The sequence below is a fragment of the Centrocercus urophasianus genome, unplaced genomic scaffold (genome assembly GCF_019232065.1).
Source record: "Centrocercus urophasianus isolate 14NV4802_14NV808 unplaced genomic scaffold, USGS_Curo_1.0 seq_31, whole genome shotgun sequence".
NCBI lineage: Eukaryota > Metazoa > Chordata > Aves > Galliformes > Phasianidae > Centrocercus > Centrocercus urophasianus.
This window is the reverse complement of record NW_024884878.1, coordinates 9,940,811-9,962,753: the sequence shown is the minus strand read 5'-3', so window position 1 is coordinate 9,962,753 and position 21,943 is coordinate 9,940,811. Positions and strand designations below refer to the sequence as shown.

The window sequence follows — 21,943 nt, the reverse complement described above, 5'->3', positions numbered from 1 at the left end:
GATTTCTGAATCTCAGATAACAATTTCATGTATTCATTAGACACATTATTTCTACTGTTCTGTGCTGTATTACAGAAGTCAAGAGAAAATTCTGCTGAACTGTTGTTGAAAGCAACGTAATACTAACCCGAATGTTGAGAGAGAACCTGTAAAGGAACAATAACAAGCAGACTATATAGAAGTCTGTAAAACGCATGCTAAGCCTTAAAACCTCTGGAATTTCATTGAAAATTTGCAGTCAGAGGCAATAAAATTAAAATTCTAGAAGAACTGGAAATCGCAGAAAAGAGAGAATTCTGACAGTTGTATTCATACAGTTCATACGCCAATCTTGCATTCCTGTGCAGACATTTCATCCATGCAGACCTTTTTTATTCTCATTCTGCAAGTTTTCAAATCAACGACTTTCCAAGATGTTTAACTTATGTATTTGGGAACTGCAGCTGCTGACAGTAAAATATAAGTGAGCATAAAGCACCCAGCCACACACAGTTCCTGAAGGTACAGAGGGCCACTGAAGATACCTTGATGTTAAGGCAGAAAATTGCTGCCAGCATGAAGATTTCTCTCTTATGAAATCAAAACTACAAAAGGGACAACACAAGTAACACAACAGCACTTAGAATATTTGTCATTTTGGTGCCAGCAGGAATTCTCAATCCCATCCTTATGAAAATCAATCTTCTATGTAAGATATATTCATCATTATAATTAACTACAAAATTCCTACTTATAGTCAGTTCTTCGTAGAGCCTTTAGATGACATGAACAAGGTTTTAAACAACCCTGCATCCTGGAAACAAACTTCTGAAAGTAGGCAGCAAGAGAAAAATCTGTACTGTTTTTCTGATACGCTGTCTACAATGAAAGGTGCCCTGCAGGAAGCAAACCACTATTTCATTTCAAGCTCTTTTCAGGACCAGGACAACAAGTCAATCTGAAAAATAAACAAAACTCAACAACACTTCCCTTCCCCCCACCAAGTTAAAAGTACCAACAAACAAAATAAAATTAACAATTGTATTGCATATAACTTAACTTGCCAAACAAAGGCACTGCTTGCATTCAACGAGGCTCTGGTTGACTCCCAAATGAAACTACATTAACTGAACTTATCATCAAGCTAATTGGGACTTCTTATTAGCAAAAAAAGAGCCACAAAAGAGATGACTTATAAAATGCATACCTCTACTATGTGATAGTTCAAGGGTATCTTGTTATTTCCTGGATAGCTCAGCAGCTGGGCAGCACTGCAAAAGCACAGACACATTTAGTTCACAGTGTAATGCAGCAAACATAATGTAAAGATTGACTCACAAAGTCATAGGAAATGTTTAATTCTCAGCAGGAAGTCACACACACACAAAAAATCAGCACCCATCAATCAAAATCCCATCCAAAGACTGCCCCTTGCTAGACATAACACAAAATAATCAGCACAAGAGCACATGAGCACAGCCCAAACTCAAGAGCTGTAAGAATGTATTTTCTCTTCCTCTTTGTTTGAATTTTATACTATCAAGCAGAGTAGATTCAGAGACATCTGCAATTCTGGCATGTGCACATGAAGAGGAAAAAGCCCAAAGCTAAACAAACATTCACAATGACTTGGAAGCACTGTAAAGCTAACCGATTATATAAAAAACTCTTAATCTTCAAACAGTTTCTCTTTTAACTAGTTCATTATTGTTTATCATTATTTCACAACAAACAACTGATATTTTCTTGATTTCATTTTTACCTCAGGTTAAATTTACAACTTTAAATTTTCCTCTTTTACTTTGTCAGAGGAATAACAGATGATTCCAGCGCCTGCAACAACCCCGATTCAAGAGACTCAGAAAACTGCAAGCAAATAACTTCACGGAATACTATTAAACATTGGTTCTGACCATTTTTACACTATGCCAACTTTGGTGGCTTTCACAGAGGAGTATGACACAGACAGTTAATTACCCATGGCAAACAACCCTGCTTATCAACTAGGCACATCAGAGTGCGCCCAAGCAGAAAGGAAGAAACATGGCTTGGTTGGTTCCTGGCGCTTCCAAATTCAAACAAAAGAAATCTGTTGGCACTTAATGACTGCTCAGAGCTAGCTCAGTTACCTCTCCCACGTAACCCCAAAAATAAGACTGCAACAAGGAGCAGGCAGCAAAAGCACTTTCATGAATGCCAGCTATATATGAACTAACTAAAGGTTCACCGCAACTCAACAAATCAGCTTCTCTAAAATTCTAGGAAGCATCATATGAGCACACTCTCCACTTAGCTTAATGGGAACATGAAGAGCTAGGTGCACCAGCATCAATTTTTGCAGCATATTCTTTATTATAAACAAATTCCTTTCCCAAGGGATCGCAGCATTTCTACCCTGGGATCACGGGGACTCTTCACTATCAGAATACTACAGCCCCACTGTATTCTAGGTAACAGTTTCAATACAGATAACTGTAGTGAATCAAGTTCATCAAATGCTCTAGGAAACGTTTAATCTCAAGCTCCTGTTTAACCAGTTCAGGATTCTGCACATCCCTGATGCTACTGATGCCATGTTCTTATAAGAAGTGCCTGGGCTCCATAAGGCAAAGCTCTTCCTACCAAGTCTTTCTCTCTTTCCAGTGGGATTTGATGATGCAGTGAAGGTTCTCCTCTATTACAAATCGTTCAACAGAATGGCTGCCAGGCATGACAGGGCCCTAGTTAAAGGAAAAAAAAAAAAGGTGATGACTCATGAAAGATTACTGCAGTGCTACTACTCTTAGCCATTTACAGAACTAACAAACATGGTGAGATCTCAACTGCCTTGTATCCTACCGAGAAAGCACACGCAAGACCTGTATTCAAAACAAAATGAATACAAGGATTCATTACAGAAGGGAACAAAATTAGAGAAAATAATCACAAGTTCATGTTGCACCCAGTTCTTTCTTCGATCTGTACAGCAATGAGGCAGTCTGCTAACTTGCTGCTTGGAAACATTCTCGAGTGAGTGAGGATATGAGAAAAAAGGCCAGAATAGAGTGGACAGAATAAAGTCATGATCTCATTGACTGCAAAAATCACTGGCCAATAACTGAAGGTAGTAGATTTAAAGCAAAGGGACTTACAAAGGCACTAGGGGAAAGCAATACACATTCTTTCCCATTCCTACACAATTTTATCTATGTATTTGCTGCAGAACAGTGCTGGAGGTAGTCTGTGGGGGCTAGATGGACCTTCCACCTACTCCAAAGAATCACATTTCTTTTACCCCACAATATGCATCATCTCATTTTAACAGAGAAGTAAACTGTACTTTTTAAACACTGCAATAAAAAGATCAAAAATCTCTAAAGAAAGAAATGCTGCCTCTGTGAATGCTGTTACTAGAGATATAAGAGAATTTATTCAGCACCAAAGTATAATTACTGCCCATCTTCAAACCACTAAGTGTGCTGGGAGAAAGGACATCGCATTTTGACCTGGATTGTACCATGACACTACCTGCAAAATCAGCTCACTCCCCCTTGCAGGGGTTACATACCTCAGGGTCATCAGTGTAGTCAAACATCCTAAAAATAACCCTTGGCATAGGATAAACTGAGTCTTCAGTGTGAGGTGGAGGAGTGAATGGCGGCAGATTATGTTGCAGTGCTTCACAAAGAATGCTATCAAAAGCCAGGTAGGGCCTCAGAATGTGTCGTTCTTGCCAACGGTCTTTTTTCAACTTCTGAATCTGAGACCAGAGGCAGTCTAAATACTGAAGGGAAAAACAGTGCAAAACATCAGATGTGCTGAATCTTATAACAAAACTTGCAGCTCACGGTGCAATCAAAAATGTATGTCTTAGATTCAATAAAAAAAAAAAAAAAAAAAACCCACAACAAAAACCAATTGCTTATATTACTACTTACGGGATCTAGTACTTATTAAATCAAGAAATAATTCAAAAGCTAAACATCAGAGCTGCTCCAATTTCACCAAAGATTCTGTTAACAAAATATATCTGCTGTTCTTAAGCAGCAAAATGCAGACCAGAAATGCATGCATGACAGCCATCCTTTGAACACGTCAGCAAGACTACAGACATTTCAGTCAGTGCTCACGAGTGATATTTAAAGAGATTTAGTATCTATACTAAAAGTGAAGAGACATTCTGGAGAACCACCATGTTGAAAAGTACCAGCTGCTGCATATTCAAGACAAATGCAATAGTGCCAACAATCAAATATCTTTGCTATGATTTTCAAATCAATTCCAAGCCCCAGCACCCTCTCAGAAATGGCACAAACATCTACTTGTGCTACAGCTACAGGTCCAATTTGTTTAGCTGCCTTCTATGCCCCTGCTAAAAGCAGGTTCAAGAACTAGGGAGGCCACAGACTCCAACAGTCTGTCTGAGGCCTTACTGATTGCACTTTTTGAGGTGAAATACCTCCATAAAGAAGTCATCTGCATTACACTATGAAATGGAAAAACATATTAACAACAACTGCCCCACAGGAAAAGTAACACTCAAGGTACTCTGGAGAACACAAGGGCTAAAAAGCATTTTGTGAATCACTTTCTTACTAACAAAAAGGTGAGAAAATAGATATCAAGCAGGGAGAAAACTCATGATGAATCAGTCCTAATCATAAGTCCTACTTCTTCAGATGGGCATTAACAAGACAGTTGTTAAAACTGGAAATTTAAAAACGGGTTTTAATTTAAATCCAATTTAACCAGAACAATGAAAAACGGATAAAAGATCACTGTTCAAAAAGTTCCCTGAAGAGAAACTTAGGTTTTTTTTAACCACAATTTCCAATCAAGTTTGTCCAAAAACTTGGGGTAGGAGGAAAAAGAAAACAAAACAAAACAAAACAAAACAAGAGAAGGTAAGCTGTACACCAAGCTAGACAGATGCCAACTTCCCCCTGTAGTATTTTTACTTTAATTGTGGAAGATGACACAGAAGCTGCTGAGTTCAGTTTCTGTATATTTATTTGGCATTTCCTAGTGCTGAGAGAGCAAAACCACTTCAAAGCAAAGAGAAGACATTATGGAGTGAGGAACTACACTCTGCTTTTCACAAAAGTAGCATGAAGCCCTGTTTTTCCAGTTCCAAAAACGTTGCCACAGCTTACAACCATTTTTCATTCAATAACATCTACTCACGGGCTTGTTGGCAAACTAGAAAATGCAATTCTACTCACCCCATAACCTGCTACAACTTAGGACGAGAACTCTTTCCCTAGAACTTGTTTGAAATAATGGCAAACAGGGAACAATTCACAGCACAAACACTTTCAGAGCTAGCTCTTAGTTTTCCAGCTATTTGAACTGTGCTTCTATCACAACAGTTTTTCAAACTTTCTCAAAGAATAACATACAGAGATCACTCACTTCTTCCTGTGGATGTGGTTTATCAGCAGTCCAAACTTGTAGCATTGGTACATGTATCTTCTGGCGGCGTCTGTTTACACAGAAAAGAAAACCTAACCCTTAACAGCATTTTTAGTACAATCACAGTAAGGGGAAAAAAAAAAAAAAAAAGAGTACCCTACTACTTAATCTCTTCAGTTGTTGAAGTCTAGTGTGCAAAAGAAAAAGAAAAGAATTGTAATTACAATCTCTGTTATCATATCCTGAGAGCAACGTTAACTTGAATCACCTAGCCAAAATCTAGTCTCACTGCACAGCAGTAAGGTCACCTTTTGGTATTTGCAGCAGTTACTGCTACAGCTGTCCCAGCACAAGCTGGACAAGACCATCACCATACCCTAGCACCAGACAGTGCAACTAAACTCTTAGAATTATAAAGTTAGATCACTGTATCTGTCCATTTTTTCAGTGTTCCTCCCCTTCCCCCTCCCCCCAACAGCAAAATGACTCAGAACTAGGACCTGGTATTTTTTAAATGAACACTACTCAAAGTTATTGTCATCCTGAACAAGTCTCTGAAAAATATTACAACTTACTTCAGATAGCTTTCTGTCTGAGACAAGAGACGATCCATCTCAGCATCCTTTTTCTCATACAATTCCTTTCCAACCCAAGGTAAAGATGACAAAAATGCAAATATGTACCAGTCACATCGCACCTACAGGAAAGAAATATTCTGAGACTTAAGCACACAGCTAAGCTCCAGAAGATTTTACATAAACATTGCATTTTACTTTAAACTACTGTTTTGTGGTGACACAAAGATCAGCAACTAAAGACTGGATAGGCAAATCATGAACAGAAAAACATGTATTACTGGTTAAAATGTACAATTTTTAACTTGAACTATGACAATCAGACTCGAAAGTGATCACTTTCACAGTCTTTCTGCAGATTATCTTCATATTTTGAGTGTAAACAAACCTGGCAGAACAAGCCAGACACCATGCAGTTGCTAAGGTAAAGATTTATTTAGTGCAAATACCTCACTATGGAGGCCCACACTTTCTTTCTGCACAAGCATTTCCTAAATGCCAGGGGCCACTTTCACTCATACCAAGGAACATGCAGATACCGGCCCATCTAGGTTGCTGCCTCTAAAACCTTCCTGCACCAAGCACAAAAGCAGTGGTAAAGTAATGGTGCCTGTGAGAACAGCCATGGGGGAGCCTGCAGATTTTTGGCTTACTTGTGGTACGTCTTCCTCCTGTGTCACGCTCACAAAGTTCTCAAACATAGCCACCATCGAAGGTGCAGCTATGACATGACAATTCACAAGATCAGACAGAAAACGAACCTAAAAAAGTCCAAAAAAATGCGTTTCCAAGGTAAACATTACTTGAATAACTACAACCAAAAGATATGGGTAATCATTCAGTACTAGGAAGGCAGAAATACTGCACACTGTACAGGTACACCTGGCAAGCACAAGGAACAAATAACATAAGCACAGTCGAATAGTTTGTCCATTATAACGTCCATAAGGTCAGTCCGTAATAATTGTAACATTACAACTCCTGATGATGACAGGGTAGGAAACACCAGGATGCATTTAAAAGCATGCAAACACGTTACAGAACACACAGAACAACAACAACCACATTTTCTCTCCCCCAAGTGGAAAAAGACCACTAAAATTACAGAAGTGTAAAAAAAAAAAAATAAAATAAAAGCCTTCTTAAATGATGAAGATAGATTGATCGGTTTCTTCATGAGTGCAGAGGTGAGACAGAAATGGCAGGGTTGAATCTATACACCATTTAGAGTCTTTCAGACAAGATAAATTTCTATAGTTAACTGTTCATAAATACAGATAGCTACAGAGAGAAAGCCTGTGATAAAGCTGACTGCGTTGTCAGGTCTCAGAAGGGTGACAATGACTAGGAGGAATCAGCCTTTGCAATGAAAACATTCATCCTGGCAGGAATACATCATTGATCTGGAGGCATACTAACAAGAAATCCAGACTGACATAAATGACAACTTAAGTAGAAAATAACTGGAGTACGGCAGTGGTACACGTTACACTGGAAGTGCTTCCTTCCTCCTTCCTCCCTCATCAATCTTTTGATTTGTTTGTACCCTGTTTTGATGTAACTCAGCTATTGCAGCAATCTCAAGAAACAATTAAATTCTAACAAAAAAAATATCTTTTTTTTTTTTTTTTTTTTTTTTAAGGCTTAGTTTTTCTTAAGGGTGTCTTCTCTCTCTCTCTCTCTCACACACACACACACAGAAGTCTAAAAAAAATAAAAAACAATCAACACAGCAAAATACACCAAAAAAAAGCATATTTTCCATGAAGACCTACCACTGGGAAGAAGCCTTGGGAAAGAAAGTTTGAGCTAAGCACAGTGCAGTGCTCAAAGAGCACTTTCCCAATATTAATTGCAAAGAACAGCCTTTGATGTGCCTCTGACAGAGCTGAGAATAGCCTTCCTCTGCCACCCTCTTAATTGTCATTGTCTCACAAGTTGTTTGTGAGTGAGCACAACCAGCGAAGGTGAAGCTGAAGACAAAGGACAGTGCCTTCAACGGTGTGATGAGAATTCTATTCCCAAAGAAGTCCCACTGCCAAACAGCAGTCTCTTGACAAGCTGCACTGATATACTAGAAATTTAATTTTCACCTATGGGCTTTAAACGAAGCAGGGTAGCTTGCAACTGGACTTCTCACTTATGAGACCTCCAAAGTGAGAGCTCTCAGTGAGAGCTGAGCAAGTGGTTTCAGAGAAAGCACTAGCAACTGCCTGCTTGATGCCGACCCCTCTTTGGGAGACAGATAACACAGGCCTGGTAGCAGCCACGAAGCACTGCTTTTAAGACTGAGTCTTTTTTTTTTCTTTTTTACCTCCCATGAGAGCCAAAAGAGCAACGTTTACAAAACAACAAAGTAAAGCATGGGTTTCATTCACTTTTTATATTTTGCTGCAGAAAAGGCTGGCAAGGGTAGAATGACCTCCCTTGGCTGCAAGTTAATTTGCAACTGTGTAAGTACACATTTGGAACACGATTTGCAACTGTGACATGATTCTTCTCCCCTTGGGAAGGAAATACTCCACACGTAACATCTTTTCTCTTAGTATATCTATACAACACCACACACTGATGAAATGTGAAGACTGTAATACATGTAGTAAGGCCAAGCTCTCATGGAATTAAGAAAGGTAAAAGGGAGGAGAGAAAAAAGGTGAGAAAAACATCTAACACAAAGAGACACTTACTAAATGCACAGCTTCATTGTACATATTGACTTTCAGACATTCTTTAAGCTGACGAATCATGGCTTCTACAAATTCCCCACCAAAGTTGTAGTTCCTGGCATTCAGCAACCCAACTAGTGTTGTGTAAACAGTAAGCTTTTCTGGTAACAGACGTGCACTGACACAGAAAGAGAAACACGGTGTTAGCACTTATTCATCATAAGCCAAATGGCAACAGCATAGCAGCTCAGAACTTGCTTATAATAATTTAAACTTGTTTCATGTGGAAGTAACAGAAAGTGTTAACATGACGTTGTTCTGTCCCGTGGTTAATACTTTCAACTTTTTCTTTTTTTTTTTTTTTTTTTTTTTTTTTTTTTTTTAGGAAAGCAGATGTCACTTTCAACTACATTTAAGTTATTTGCTTTTTATTTATCTCCAATTTTGAAGTCCTCTGGAGGTCTGGCCAAGCAATGTAATAGAATTTATTCAAAGACTTAAAATACTCTTTTAGATTCATAATTTAGATGTAAATATTAAGACTACACAAGATCTACACATTTTACACTGTTAAGTTGGATCCTAAGCTTCTCGAGCCAAAACAATTGATTTAGGGACATGACAGGGGAAAAGAGAAGAAAATGCTGGGTCCTACTGTAAACAGCTTTCCTCAACCTCTTTTGTACATCTGTAGATTAACTCCATATTTGCAAATACATCTCACTGCTACAGGAAAAAATGACATTATTATATCAACAAACATTCCTAACAAGCATATTTAAAACACGTACAATGCTATAACACCAGCTGCTGGAAAATTTTCCCTCTCTGCTTCCTTCACACAGCTCTCATGCCCTGAGACAGCCCCCTCCACAAGCCCATCCTCACACAAGGCTCCTCTGCTCCTGTTGCTCATTAGGGAATGAATAGAGCACTGCCAGCAGCCCCCCTGCGTTCCCAAGAACAGGCTCATTAATCAGAGCACCACATGGCCACAGCAGAGAAGTAGGCCACAGGAAGGCATCAGGGCAGTAGATATTGGCAGCCTACAGCTTCAGTGCCTTCATTTCTTCGGGAAGCAGGGTGCTACCCAGCATTCTGCTTTTGTTGCTGCTGGGGAGCAGTACAGAACAGCAGTTCTTCTGCTTGAAGCCCTACATACAGTTCATGTTAATGTACTGCAAGGGAATATCTTCCTTAAGTTACGCTCAGAACTCAATGAGTTCATTCCTCCTATTTCTTCTGCTTGTAGGGAAGCCAATGTGATATGGTAACAGCAGCCAAGGACTAAAAGCCACCACAGATGCTCAGGTTGCCTTAAGCACTTCAACTTACACACCCAACACAAAGAAAGCGAGCACCCCTCAGTCCCCCCCCATTCTTCTGCATACGTACACAGTACACAGAATTCTTAGTATCTTGCTTTTGTAATTTGGTAGATCAGCTTCCAATACACCAGCTAGGCCCTCCAAGTTGCTCTCCAGGGATGAGTTACTCTACAGAAGGCAAAAGAAAAAAAGACAAAAAGAAAATATTCCAACCTCAACCAGACAACATGAAGCCTGACAGAGAAACCACAGGGCAAGTGCATCGCCCAGGTCAGCCTGTGCTGAGCTCAGCTCTCCCCGCAGCTCCCTTTAGGGCGAACGGTCCCTGCCACCCGATCCCCCCCTCCTCCCGGCGGGGCTTCGGACGAGCCGAATCCCCAGCTCTGGGACCATCCCAGCCGTTCGAGAAGCGCAGACGGCGCACAACGCAGCGGCCTCTCCTGGGGATCTCGCAGCGCCCAAAGAACACAGCACTGCGGCCGACGGCTGCTCCAGCATCAGCCCCGAGCCGGGCGTTTTCCGCCCCGCCACCACGCGGCCGCCACTCCTACCTTCTCCCCTACTCTGCAGATGAGCGACTCGAGTCTCTCCTCGATCTCCGACGGCTCCGACGTCCTCCGCCGCTTGTGAGGCTGTCCTGCTCCGACACACCGAGCACATCGTTACCGCCCGCCGCTCATCAGCCGCCCACCCCAGCCCGTGCCCGCTCAGGGCTAGGCAGGGAGAAGCGCGGGATCAGCCAGCGCTCACCAGCACTCACCATCGCTGTCATCACTATCGTCGCTGTGCCGCCGCCGCGACATGGCACCGAGCAAGAAGCAAGAAGCGAAAAGCGAACCGAACCGGGCCGCGCCGCTCCGCTCCGCGCCGCGCGGGACTAAGACGACCGCGCTCCTTCCCCGCCCGCTTCCGGCGGCTTGGCCTCCACTTCCGATTCCGCTTTCTGTCGGGCAGCACTTCCGGGGTGGGGTCAGCGGCGGGAGATGGCGCCGGGCGAGGCGCAGCCCGGACTGGGGGCTGTTCCGCGGGGTGGTGCCGGGCCTCAGGCGGCCGCCGCTAGAAAGCAGCGCGCCTCCGCCCGGAAAAAGGTACGTAGGAGGCGGGCACGGGGCGACGCGCCACTACTGCCCGTGGTAACGGCCGGCTGTCTTGCAGGCGTTCTCCTTGTTTGTCAAGGCGAAAGAGGTGCCGGCCGCCTGTCCGGGTGGCGGGGCGGCCGTGTGGTGGAGGTGCTGCCGGCAGACGTTTCGCGAGCGCCGCGGCATCCACCGGCACGTAGGTACGCAGCATGGCGGGGACATCGAACGGCAGGCGACCGGGCCCGGGACCGCCGGCAGGGCGGTGTCCGCTGAGCGGGTGGGAGGACGGGATTGCGGAGAGCTCTGCGAGGCGCTGCCCGACACCAGCGGCCTCCACCGTGAGGAGCTGACCAGGTAAGGCCGGGCATCTGGCGATACTGCCTTTTTATGGGAGTGATGGCTCTCCAGAGGAGGCCACAAAATGATCGGGGCTGCAGCACCTTTCCTATAAAGATGGGCTGAGGGACTCTGGGCTCGTTCAGCCTGGAGACAAGAAGGCTGCGGGGTGACCTCACTGCAGCCTTCAGGACCTAAAGGGAGCCTACAAACAGGAGGGGAGTCAGCTCTTGGAAAGGGGAGATGGCAGCAGGACGAGGGGAAATGGTTTGAAGTTGAGGGAGGGGAGATTTCAGTTGGATGTCAGGGGGAAGTTCTTTACAGAGCGAGTGGTGAGGTGCTGGAACAGCTGCCCAGAGAGGCTGTGGATGCTCCTTTCCTGGAGGTGTTGAAGGCCAGGTTGGATGGGGCCCTGGGCAGCCTGGGCTGCTGTGGAATGTGGAGGTTGGTGGCCCTGCCTGTGGCAGGGAGGGTTGGAGATTCATGATCCTCAAGATCTCTTCCAACCTGGGCCCTTCTACTCTATGATTTTTTTATGCCCATCCTGCAGAAAGTTTGCTGGCAGCTCTCAAGGCTCTCAGGGGTCTTCAGAGAATTACAGAATCACCAAGGTTGGAAAAGACCTTCAAGATCATGCAGTCCAACCATCCACCTGTCACCAGTAGTTCTCACTAAACCATGTCCCTCAACACAAAATCCAAACATTCCTCAAACACCTCCAGGGTTGGTGACTCCAGCACCTCCCTGGGCACCCCATTCCTTCTTTCCTTTCCTGCTTCCTTGAATCGGGACTCTCTCCAGGAGTCATTTGATTTATTTGAACTCTCTTGAATCCCATGTGAAACATGATTCCTGATGCTGAAATGATACTTCCTTTTTCGATGGAAGCTCTGGGGAAGCAGGCTGTCAGAGTGGTATGCCTTTCTAAAACAGGTCTGTGCTATTTGAGATATGGGGTTTGTGAAGGAGAGCAGCAGTAGGAAGGAGAACAGCACAGTTTGCTCTGTGTATAAGTATGATTTATATGAAATATATAAATATAACTCTTGCTTTCCATTTTGTTACAGGAATCTGAAAATAGGTTCAGTTTTTTTGGTATATTTGTGACTTTGTTGTTAGTCACATAAATACATGACCTGCAAGTTTTCAAATAGAATGCATAGAGTTGCACTGATATGTTCAACTCAAAAATCTAACCATCTCTTTACCAGACATTTATGAGCCCCCTCTTAGCACAGAGAAATATCCCTCTCTTCACAGTGAGACTTTATTCATGTCACCACTTTTTGGTAGTTTGCACAGTTGTTAGCAAGTGTTTTCAGGGAGGAAGCACAGGAAGACTACATTTTGTCATAAATCTCCAATGAACATTTTGAGAGCTCACCAAGAATTGCAGACACTGACACTGAACAAGTTTGATGTGCCAGTTTAATAAAAGCAAGCTCCAGTGTCCCACTAGTTTTATGTTTTGCTGCTCTTTTTTATGCTGTAACAACAAAAAGGGAGAAAATCATCTGCTTTTTAAGAGGTTGATGCTAATAATGTATTTTTGTGCTTTCAACTCTAACATCCTTTTCCTGTTTGTTTATCTTTGCTATGTTCTGGGCAGCAAGGTGGGAGAAGTACTTCTGTATTACTGCTACTGTGAGGTGAAGGATCCAGAGAAACTCTGTGCTTGGCAAAAGGCTCTCTGCCAGCATCTGCATCTCACTGGCAAGGTAAGATTTAGGCAACAGTCCTATTCCTTACAGAAAACTATGCTCTTTGTTTACTCCAGAATGATGTGGCTTGCAAGGCAGCAAGCGTTTTACACAAGGTGCTAGACTGTTACAGTTTTGTTAAGAAAGGCATCCTGGCTCTGTAAAGTATCATGTAGAACACAAGTGCAGCACGGCATGCCCTGAAGGCCAAGCTGGACGTGCAGCACACAGAGATTGGGGTCTGCTGAGTGTGTCACTACCGGGTGCAGTGGTTAGGGTCATGGCACCAAGCTGTAATTCGGACTTGTCAGGAATGAGAAGAGAACAACTACTGGCAGCTTTGGTCACACCACCCCATAGCAGTGCTTGTTCTTGCATGGTATCTTTGTTTACTTTGAATTATGAGAACAACTTTTCCGTGTTGTGAGAACAGCCTTTCGCATAATGTGAGCGGATACGAGCTGAAGGACAGGAGGCTTGCATTAATGTAAGCTCAAGTACAAAATGTGGAGGCTGTGAAACTTGTGGTCAAGTGAAGATAAGGAAGTAGAATAGAGGTGTTCTGTTGTTGAAGGTAAGATGGCAAAACAGATGCCTCAGCTCAATGTAACATCATTCACAACCTGTGTGGTCTACCTCCCCTTAAAAAATGTACAGCAAGAGTGACTATTTGGCTTCATCTCAGGGCCACCAGAGGTGTTAATTACTTATTGGAATTTTGTAGAATCATAGAACGGCCTGGATTGAAAAGGCCTAGCTGTAAGCAGGGTCACCAACCAGCAGCCCAGGCTGCCCAGAGCCACATCCAGCCTGGCCTTGAATGCCTGCAGGGATGGGGCATCCGCAGCCTCCTTGGGCAACCTGTGCCAGTGCCTCACCACCCTCTGGGGGGAAAACTTCTTCCTCATATCCAACCTAAACCTCCCCTGTCTCAGTTAAAAACCATTCTTCCTTGTCCTGTCACCATCCACCCTCACCAACAGCCATTCCCCCTGCCGTTTATACACTCCCTTCAAGGACTAATTCTGGGCTCAAAAGCTGGTGTTCCCAAGGGAGGTAGACTTTTTCCGAGAGGATAACTCAGAGCAGGCCACTACTTTGATATTTGACTTTTCCTGAAGACTTTTCTTTCTATGCCAATAGTAGGAGATCAGCCTCTGCGCCCTAAGATAGGCCATATTAGGTTCAAGTGCATTACTGCTGCTGGCAGTAAAAGAGATGTCTTTTTAATTTGTTTGGATGTCTACAGTGAATATCTGCCCCATTTACTCATCTTTAGATATTATTTTTTCTTCTTTTTTTCTGTCTAATGTCTCCTGTGTTATTTGTTTGTTTTCTTATTTTTAGTCCTTCCTGGTATGGATTTTTTTTTTTTTTAAATTGTGATTGTTCATGTCAGTTCCTTGTGTCTTAGCTGCAAAGAAATTATTGTGTGAACAGTGTGTGTGCTGTTGTGCAGGATGGACTGTAACATCAAAGCATTGGGTTTTTAATCTTCTTACCAAAGATCCTATTTTTCTTCTTTCTGTGCTTCCTATTTTTTTTCTATTTCTGGGAACAGGAATTTCTCAGGGTATTCTAACTGAGTTAACAGATTTGCATCCTGTCTAGTGTTTTTCTCAGAGCTGGTGCTGTTTAAAGCAGGATGGACTCAGCGGTCTACATTCTACAGACCCAACCTTCCTTGCTCAGAAGGAATGAAAAGAAGGCATCTTCCTTATTCTACATCTGCAGAGTCTAGGGGTGAAATGTCCTGATGTAGTGACTTCTTTTCTTTGGCTCAGTATCTTGTCTGGTGGTTGGATAGGGGAGGAGGAAGGTGCCCCTTTTTTTTTCCCCTTTCCAAATTGGTTCAGCAGTTGCCTTTTCAAATGCTTTTTTTTCTCTCTTGTATTCAGTCTTTTTTTTTTTTTTTTAACTCCACCTCAGAAGTTTTCGTTTGTGTCAGTGGTGTAGGTAAAATGACTCACGCTGACATTTAGTGTTGCCTGCTGTGTTGTACATTATCACATTTTTCTTTCAGCTATCTGAGTTGTTGAGCACAATCCCACTGCTCTTCCTGAAGCAGAATTTCAGTAGGAATTTGAATGCTGACTGCAGTATTTGCTTGTTAATCACAGAATCACTCAGGTTGGAAAAGACCTTAAAGATCAAGTCCAACCACAACCCAACCATGCTACCCAAACTCTGACAGCCCTCTGCTAAATCCTGCCCCTGAGCACCACATGCAAACGGTTTTTAAACACAGCCAGGGATGGTGACTCAGCCACCCCCCTGGGCAGCCCATTGCAGTGCTCAACAACCTTTTCTGTAAAGAACTTTCTCCTGATATCCAACCTAAACTTACCCTGGTGCAACTTGAGGCCATTTCCCCTCGTCCTCATCCAGCTGTCAGCAGTGAGCAGAGACCAGCCCTGCTCTGCTGTGAGCGCCTTTCAGATATTGGCAGGGAGCAATCAGGTCTCCCCTCAGCCTCCTCTTCCCCACACCAAACAGCCCCAGTTCCTTCAGTCTCTCCCCATAGGCCACATTCTCCAAGCCCTTCACAGCCTTGTTGCCCTTCCTTGGTCCTGCTGCAGCACCTCAGTGTCCTTTCCGTACTGAGGTGCCCAAAACTGAACCCAGCACTCAAGGTGAAGCCACACCAATGTCAAGTACAGGGCAGGATGAGTTCCCCAGTCCTGCTCACCGCTCCATTCCTGATCCAAGGCAGGATGCCATTGGCCTTCTTGGCCACCTGGGCTCACTGCTGGCTCATATGCAGCCCATCAGCACACCAAGCTCCCTTTCCATCCACTCCTCCCCAAACCCGTAGGGTTGCCTGGGAGAACCCTACCAGTTAACCAGTTGTCATTTCTCTGTTTATTGCTCAAACTTACCTCTCTGTCAGTCTTTTGAAACAGCTTGAAAGCAGTTACTGTTTTTTTCATTCCAGTTTTTGTTTTACTGTGTTTTATTTTCCCACTCAACTTCACTGTAATCATCTTCGTCTCCTTCCCTTCATTAGTCTCTTTTCCAAGCCTACTTCTGTGCTTTTCATCACCAAATCTTATTTTGCTCATTTTCACCACAGTCTGTTTCTGCTGGTACTAAGCTTTAGGCCTGTTCTTCTCTTGCCTTCTAGGTACGAGTTGCTTCAGAAGGAATTAATGGAACAGTTGGTGGAAGCAAAGTAGCTACCAATCTCTACATTGAAGTTATGCTTGCTCAGCCTCTCTTCAAAGACATTTTGTGTCGAGATGATTTCAAGGTATGAAAAACTTGTTTTCTGCATAGGCATTGTTAATGCAGGACATATTTAAGAAATGAGCACGCTGGTTCTTAATAGTATAGTTGATGGGAAAAATTCTGCTCAAACAGGCTTGCTCAATTATCTTTATTTCCCCAAAAAATAGACAGAGGAGAGTCTTCGGCTTTCTTCATTCAAATAAAGGGAGAGTCCGCTAGGGGCATTTCCCTTAGGTCTCAAATTGTCAACAGCCTCCTTTATATTCCTATCTCCTGACTGTATGATCCCTCTTCCTTTCCTTTGTCTGAAGTCCTTGGAGGTTTTAGACTTCCCTGTCTGCCAAATATGTGTTTTCCCTGATATATAATCCCTCCCCCTTTGTATCATGCATCACAAGTATAATTAACTCCAACTTAATGCTGCTCAGGGTGGAGAATTTAGTATTAATTAGCCTATTAAGCCTGCGCAGTAAGTCCAAAGTTCATAAGTTCAAGTTGTTGATCAACCTTTGTAACTTAAGCTGTATTTGGTGAGAGTTTACAAATAAGTACAGACATGAAGCAGAGGGGAATGTGCAAGCTTCCACGCAACTTGCGTGCGAGAACAGCTGGTCCGCAAGACTCTTTTCTCTCAATACTTCAGTGGCTCAGTAGCAGTTCTGCTCTCTCTGTGCTGACCTAAGATAGATGTTCCTAAACTTTGTTTAGAAATCTGCTGGTACAAACAGCAGTAGCAGTTACTGTAAGCAGTGATGGCATCAGTTGCAAAGTCTTGTGGGCTGTATACAAGTGAAGGAGGGAATATGCTTGTGTTCTGCAAGCATTTACTCTCATTTGAATGTCAAAACCTGGGCATCACAATCCATGCAAAGAATTCTCATGGTCCTTACCTGCTGTTTCAGGTGTTGTGCAGGCTTTGCTGTCCTTACAGGTGCAGTGTCAACTCTGTGAATTGGATGTTTTGTAGGGAAAAAAAAGCAATATATCTATACGTATATGGGCAGAGTCAAGTTTTTCATCCTTACTGCACTTAGTGCATAACTCTACTTAAGCCTGAACATATATGCTGATTACTGTCTTCAGATGATGGTGGCAGCTGTGTGCACCATATGGCTTTTTGGTGGGCTTTTGCTAACCCTTCACTGCATGTTGTTTTTCTGAGGGGGAGAAAAGCTGCTTTTGTTTTTACTACTGTTTTCTTTTTCACACAATTTTACTTGCAGGGAGTACCATTTTGTTCCTCGTAAATAACTATTGAAAAGTGTTAGTGAGACTTGTGACTCAGATCCCACATAGAACTACAGTGCTGATTCAGACTTAGCACTTTGTGTATTGAGTTTGTATGAAACACAGAGGCAAACCTGACCTGTTACTGTGCAGTTGCAAAAACAAAATATAGGTGGAATTTTACATTGGAAAAGTTTGCAGTCCTGCATGACCTCTCCAGGCACCAGCACTCATGCATAAGCCCACAGTGGTCTTTTCTGTGCCCTAGTTGCTCTGCATGTCAAGTGAGTGAGTGTTTCAAGTTCCTGTGCCAAGAAGATGGGAACGAATGAGTGAGTGTTGGGCCTGTGGCTGTGAAAATACTCAGTGGCCACTGTAGTTGCTGCAAACTGATTTCTGTGAGAACTGGCAAAGTGCTGCACTTCCATCAGTGTGTTTGTATGCTTCTAAACCATATTTGAGGCTTGTTCCTACATTTTGATCCTGTCCTCTGCAGAGGGTTGCCTCCCAGAAAGTGTTTGCCATGACCTCCAAAGGTTGAGTATGGCAGGGGGAACAGTCTGTAGTTTTGAAGACTTGCACCTGGCTTACCTTCCACATGTCTTTTTCAGTACTGAACCACTGCAGTTCCCTTTGCATATGACAGGAGGCATGCCCATGCTTGCTGTGGGGGTCAGAGGATCAGAAGAGATCTGCAGCTCCAGATGCATCAAAATAGTCTGTCACAATAAGAGATTATTTATTTACCATGTCTGCCAGGGTCAGTAAGCTGGGTCATGGCCTTGACCTTCTCGTCATAGATGTTAGCAATGCTGTTTCTAATTAAGAAAGAACAGTTTTCTCAGCCTTACCACTGCTTGCTGACACCTGCCAGATGGGGCCTGACACACATGCTGGGTGGTCACTGGGACTTGACTGCTGGTGGTGGAACTGATCCCTAGCCCTCCGGATTTTGGCATGTTCTTTCTCTCAGCCACTGAGACATTTTCAAGTTCTAGTGCGATGTACAAATTAAAATAAGTGGATATTTTTGATCTTCACACCTGGAAACTGTAATGCATTATTCCTGTGTTTTATTTCCTAGAGTAGTGCAGGAGGAGCTCACTGTTTCCCAGATCTTCGAGTTGGAGTATTCAAAGAAATTGTACCACTGGGCATTGATCCTAAAGAAGTCTCTTACAAAGAAACTGGTAGGTCGATTTTGTGAAAAATAAGAGGATCTCACCCAGGTGAGAGGTAAATGAGAATAAGGTATCTGCACAAAGAATCACTTCCTTTTGCCTAGTGGCCAGGATGCATGAAAAAAAAAAATACAGAAATGGATTTCTTACTAGTAGTCAAAATTCATGGTATAGGGAATTTGCTAGCCCAGATTTTGGTTTCCTGAGTGTTTGGCTGCTTCAAAGAGCCTAGAATTAACAGCTTTTTTTTGTAGCAAACTCTGACAGTTCAAAGGACATCAAGCAGTTACCTTGTTTTGGGAAGGTAAGAACTTCATTCTTTCGTCAGGGAGTGTCACTGAACGCCTGCTAAAGTCAGTGTAGACTGAGATTAGGTGTAGGACATAGGAAGGATGCTCAATTCCTGAGTACATTTATTCAGAATATTTTGTAGGTGCTTGTGACTGCTTAGAATTGATAGGTGTGAAGAGCTCTAGTGCTTTTATTGTCATTAGCACGTAGTCCTTTGGATCCAGTGGATTCTCTTGCTGTGGATGCAAAGACCTGCATTTAACTTTTTTTTTTCTAGAAAGTGCTAGAATCCTGCAGGAGCTCACTCTTGAGTGCATGTATCTTTCCTCATTCGGTACTGTTGATCTGCCCTTCTTTGTGTTGAAGTTAGCAGCCACGCTCCTGTCTGTCACAGCACAGCAGAAAGAGCTTCTGAATCAGATCCATGACAGCTCCTGACACAAACGTTTGTTTTCTGCTTCCTGTAAATGTTTAGCATGGATTAAGACTGGTAAGAGGTAACTTGCTGGGTGTCTACTCTAAGGACGCTTATGTAGATGGTAATGTGTTGGTAAAATGATCTATATTTAAGATTAAAAGGTCTGGCTAAGAAGTTACTCAACAACAAGAGCATTCCCTTGAACCAAAAGCTAACAGTCGGTGATTGCTGCATTTCTCCATTTCTGAGCTTCAATAACACTGGATACTTCACCCTGTGGGCTGTGTCAAGAGCCATCTCTCTCTTATTCACCGCTTGATTACTTGCAATTGTGGCAGTTTAACAAGCTACTGAGGGAGCCTTTCTTGGGAGCCCTTATTAACAGTTATTTGTTTGGAAAGCATCCCTCCCAGGCATGGATACCTGGCTTTGCTAGCACTGGAGTGATTGTTTTCCTCACCCCGTACTTTTTTTTCTCTGAAATGGTGCACTGTTTGAGTTTCTGCACTCACATCACAGACAACAGGGGAGCAGGGGGGGCAGCTGCTAGCCAAACTTTCTCTCATTTCATAAAGCTCCTCTGATCAGTCCTAAATTGTGCTACTATGCATGTAACAGCGTGCAGAGCACTAAAAATACCAATTAGCAGAGCAAGTTTGGACTTGTTTTTCCACCACTATTTTTTGTTGGTGGCAAATTTCTGCAGCATCTTTCTGTGACTTCCCTTCTTTCCGGTGTTTTTCTGCTGTTTTGGCAGGGTTTTTTTTTTTGTGTTTGTTCGTTTTTTCCCCATTTCTAGACAGTTTACAGGGTGGGTAGGAGGCTTTTCACGTTCTGACACCATGTTTGTACTTCTCTTTTTTTAATTTTTTTTTTTTTTAACTTCTATTTAACAGTATTTTGTGGAAATGGTTTCCATCACCTTAATGATTTGCTTGTAGGGTTATTTTTTATATACCTTTTTAAATTTTTTTTTTTATTTTTTATATATATTTTTTTTTCATAAAAGGGGTTTTAGTGAATGAGGCTTTTTGTATTCCAGTAAATTGAGAGTTCTGAGTTCTGAGAAACCTGAAAGCAAAGAACTGTAAATCCAGGTTACGCTTACATTAGTTTTCCATTTTGATCAACAGAGGTGAATTTCAGGTAAAATGTTGATTCTCTGTAAGCTTCAGCACATCTAAATGCAATGAAAGATGAGCCAAGTGAAAGGAAACATATTTTCTTATTTCTTTAGAGTTCAAAGAGTTGCTAGGGGGATGTAACAAACGCCGTACAGACAGGAAAGTATCTGCTGCTTTTTCTCATGTGGAACAGAAATAACTGGTTTCTTTGGAAAGTACTGCAATTGGAAACTGAGCATGGATAAGCTTGTCTGGATGAGTTGAAATGATAACTTTTTAAATTGTCACAGAAAAATTTCTGTTTTAGCTTTTAGTTGGAAATCCGAGGAGACTCTGAATCAGGGAGATCATATATAATATTACATAATATTATATTGTGGTTCTGATTCTCAAAACTTTGTGGTTTTTTTGTTTTTTTTTCTTCCTCTTTACTCTGAAGGAATCCATTTAACCCCTCAGGAATTTCACAGAGAAGTAGAACGTTATCTGTCTCAGTCCAGTCAAGGACAAAGTGATACCATCTTGCTGGATTGTAGGAACTTCTATGAAAGTAAAATAGTAAGTGTTTGCTTGCTTCTTGCAGTGTGTTACAGATGCTGCAGGGAAGCAGTCCACATCTGGGGGATGTAACTTTGCTGGGGAGGACTGATCACACTAACTGGAAGGTGTGACAAGCTCAGCTTCACAGTGATGGTTAGATACAGGCAGTGGAACTCCTAGAATGGAGCCTGCCTGGCAGGGTGCTTAAACATCTTGGAGTGTGAAAAAGACAAAGTGGTTCGTAGAACATGAGTACAGAATATTGGACAGTGTGAACTAAAATTAGTATAATTTGTAAGGATATTTTCCTTGTCCCATATCTCACAAATGGGGTTGTCCCACTTTTTGTATTCCATTTTCCTGCTCTTCACTACTGTTACACAAGTAGTTCATCCTCTCTGTGACAGTTGCGTTCTGATTAGATTCCTCGTTTATGCTTGAATGAGAAGAAACATATACAAAATTTTAAATGCAGTTGAGGAGCATCCTGGAGTAGGTGCAGTGTTGGGAGTGTGCAGTGACCTGGTTGATCTGTCCCAAAATTAGTTATTTCCTCTAGTCTGAGACACAGACCTTACCATGTAAGTGTTCATATTCACATACCTAGCTGATGTTGTTTCAGGGACACTTCCAGGGCTGTCTAGCTCCAGATATCAGGAAGTTCAGCTATTTTCCCAGCTACATTGATGAAAACCTGAAGCTGTTCAAAAACAAGCGTGTCCTGATGTACTGCACAGGAGGCATTCGTTGTGAAAGAGGCTCTGCTTACCTGCGGAGCAAGGTGAGATACCATTCTGAGTGTGGGAGGGTTGAGGAGTTGAGACTGCTTCAAGGGTGCCTGTCATTTATTTTGCTGGTAAATGCTTACAAATATAAACTG

General features: G+C 42.7%; 2 protein-coding genes across 2 annotated transcripts in view; one reads left to right on the top strand and one right to left on the bottom strand.

Annotated features, from left to right (window-relative positions):
- The window catches only part of NCBP1 (nuclear cap binding protein subunit 1), a 31,884-nt gene extending 21,045 nt beyond the window's left edge, over positions 1 to 10,839 (bottom strand). Inside the window, exons 1-10 of the mRNA XM_042829509.1 lie at positions 10,700 to 10,839; positions 10,491 to 10,576; positions 10,007 to 10,107; positions 8,633 to 8,789; positions 6,599 to 6,706; positions 5,946 to 6,067; positions 5,371 to 5,440; positions 3,527 to 3,742; positions 2,602 to 2,699; positions 1,187 to 1,250 (exon numbers count right to left, since the gene is read on the bottom strand). Coding sequence (XP_042685443.1) covers positions 1,187 to 1,250; positions 2,602 to 2,699; positions 3,527 to 3,742; positions 5,371 to 5,440; positions 5,946 to 6,067; positions 6,599 to 6,706; positions 8,633 to 8,789; positions 10,007 to 10,107; positions 10,491 to 10,576; positions 10,700 to 10,742 — 1,065 coding nt within the window. The 5' untranslated portion in view covers positions 10,743 to 10,839. The remainder of the gene's footprint in view (positions 1 to 1,186; positions 1,251 to 2,601; positions 2,700 to 3,526; positions 3,743 to 5,370; positions 5,441 to 5,945; positions 6,068 to 6,598; positions 6,707 to 8,632; positions 8,790 to 10,006; positions 10,108 to 10,490; positions 10,577 to 10,699) is intronic.
- An 83-nt stretch (positions 10,840 to 10,922) lies between these two features.
- Positions 10,923 to 21,943, top strand: part of TSTD2 (thiosulfate sulfurtransferase like domain containing 2) — an 18,849-nt gene continuing 7,828 nt past the window's right edge. The window contains exons 1-7 of the mRNA XM_042829452.1: positions 10,923 to 11,027; positions 11,095 to 11,372; positions 12,964 to 13,072; positions 16,179 to 16,304; positions 18,594 to 18,699; positions 20,963 to 21,081; positions 21,686 to 21,844. Of these exons, the coding sequence (XP_042685386.1) occupies positions 10,923 to 11,027; positions 11,095 to 11,372; positions 12,964 to 13,072; positions 16,179 to 16,304; positions 18,594 to 18,699; positions 20,963 to 21,081; positions 21,686 to 21,844 (1,002 nt within the window). The remainder of the gene's footprint in view (positions 11,028 to 11,094; positions 11,373 to 12,963; positions 13,073 to 16,178; positions 16,305 to 18,593; positions 18,700 to 20,962; positions 21,082 to 21,685; positions 21,845 to 21,943) is intronic.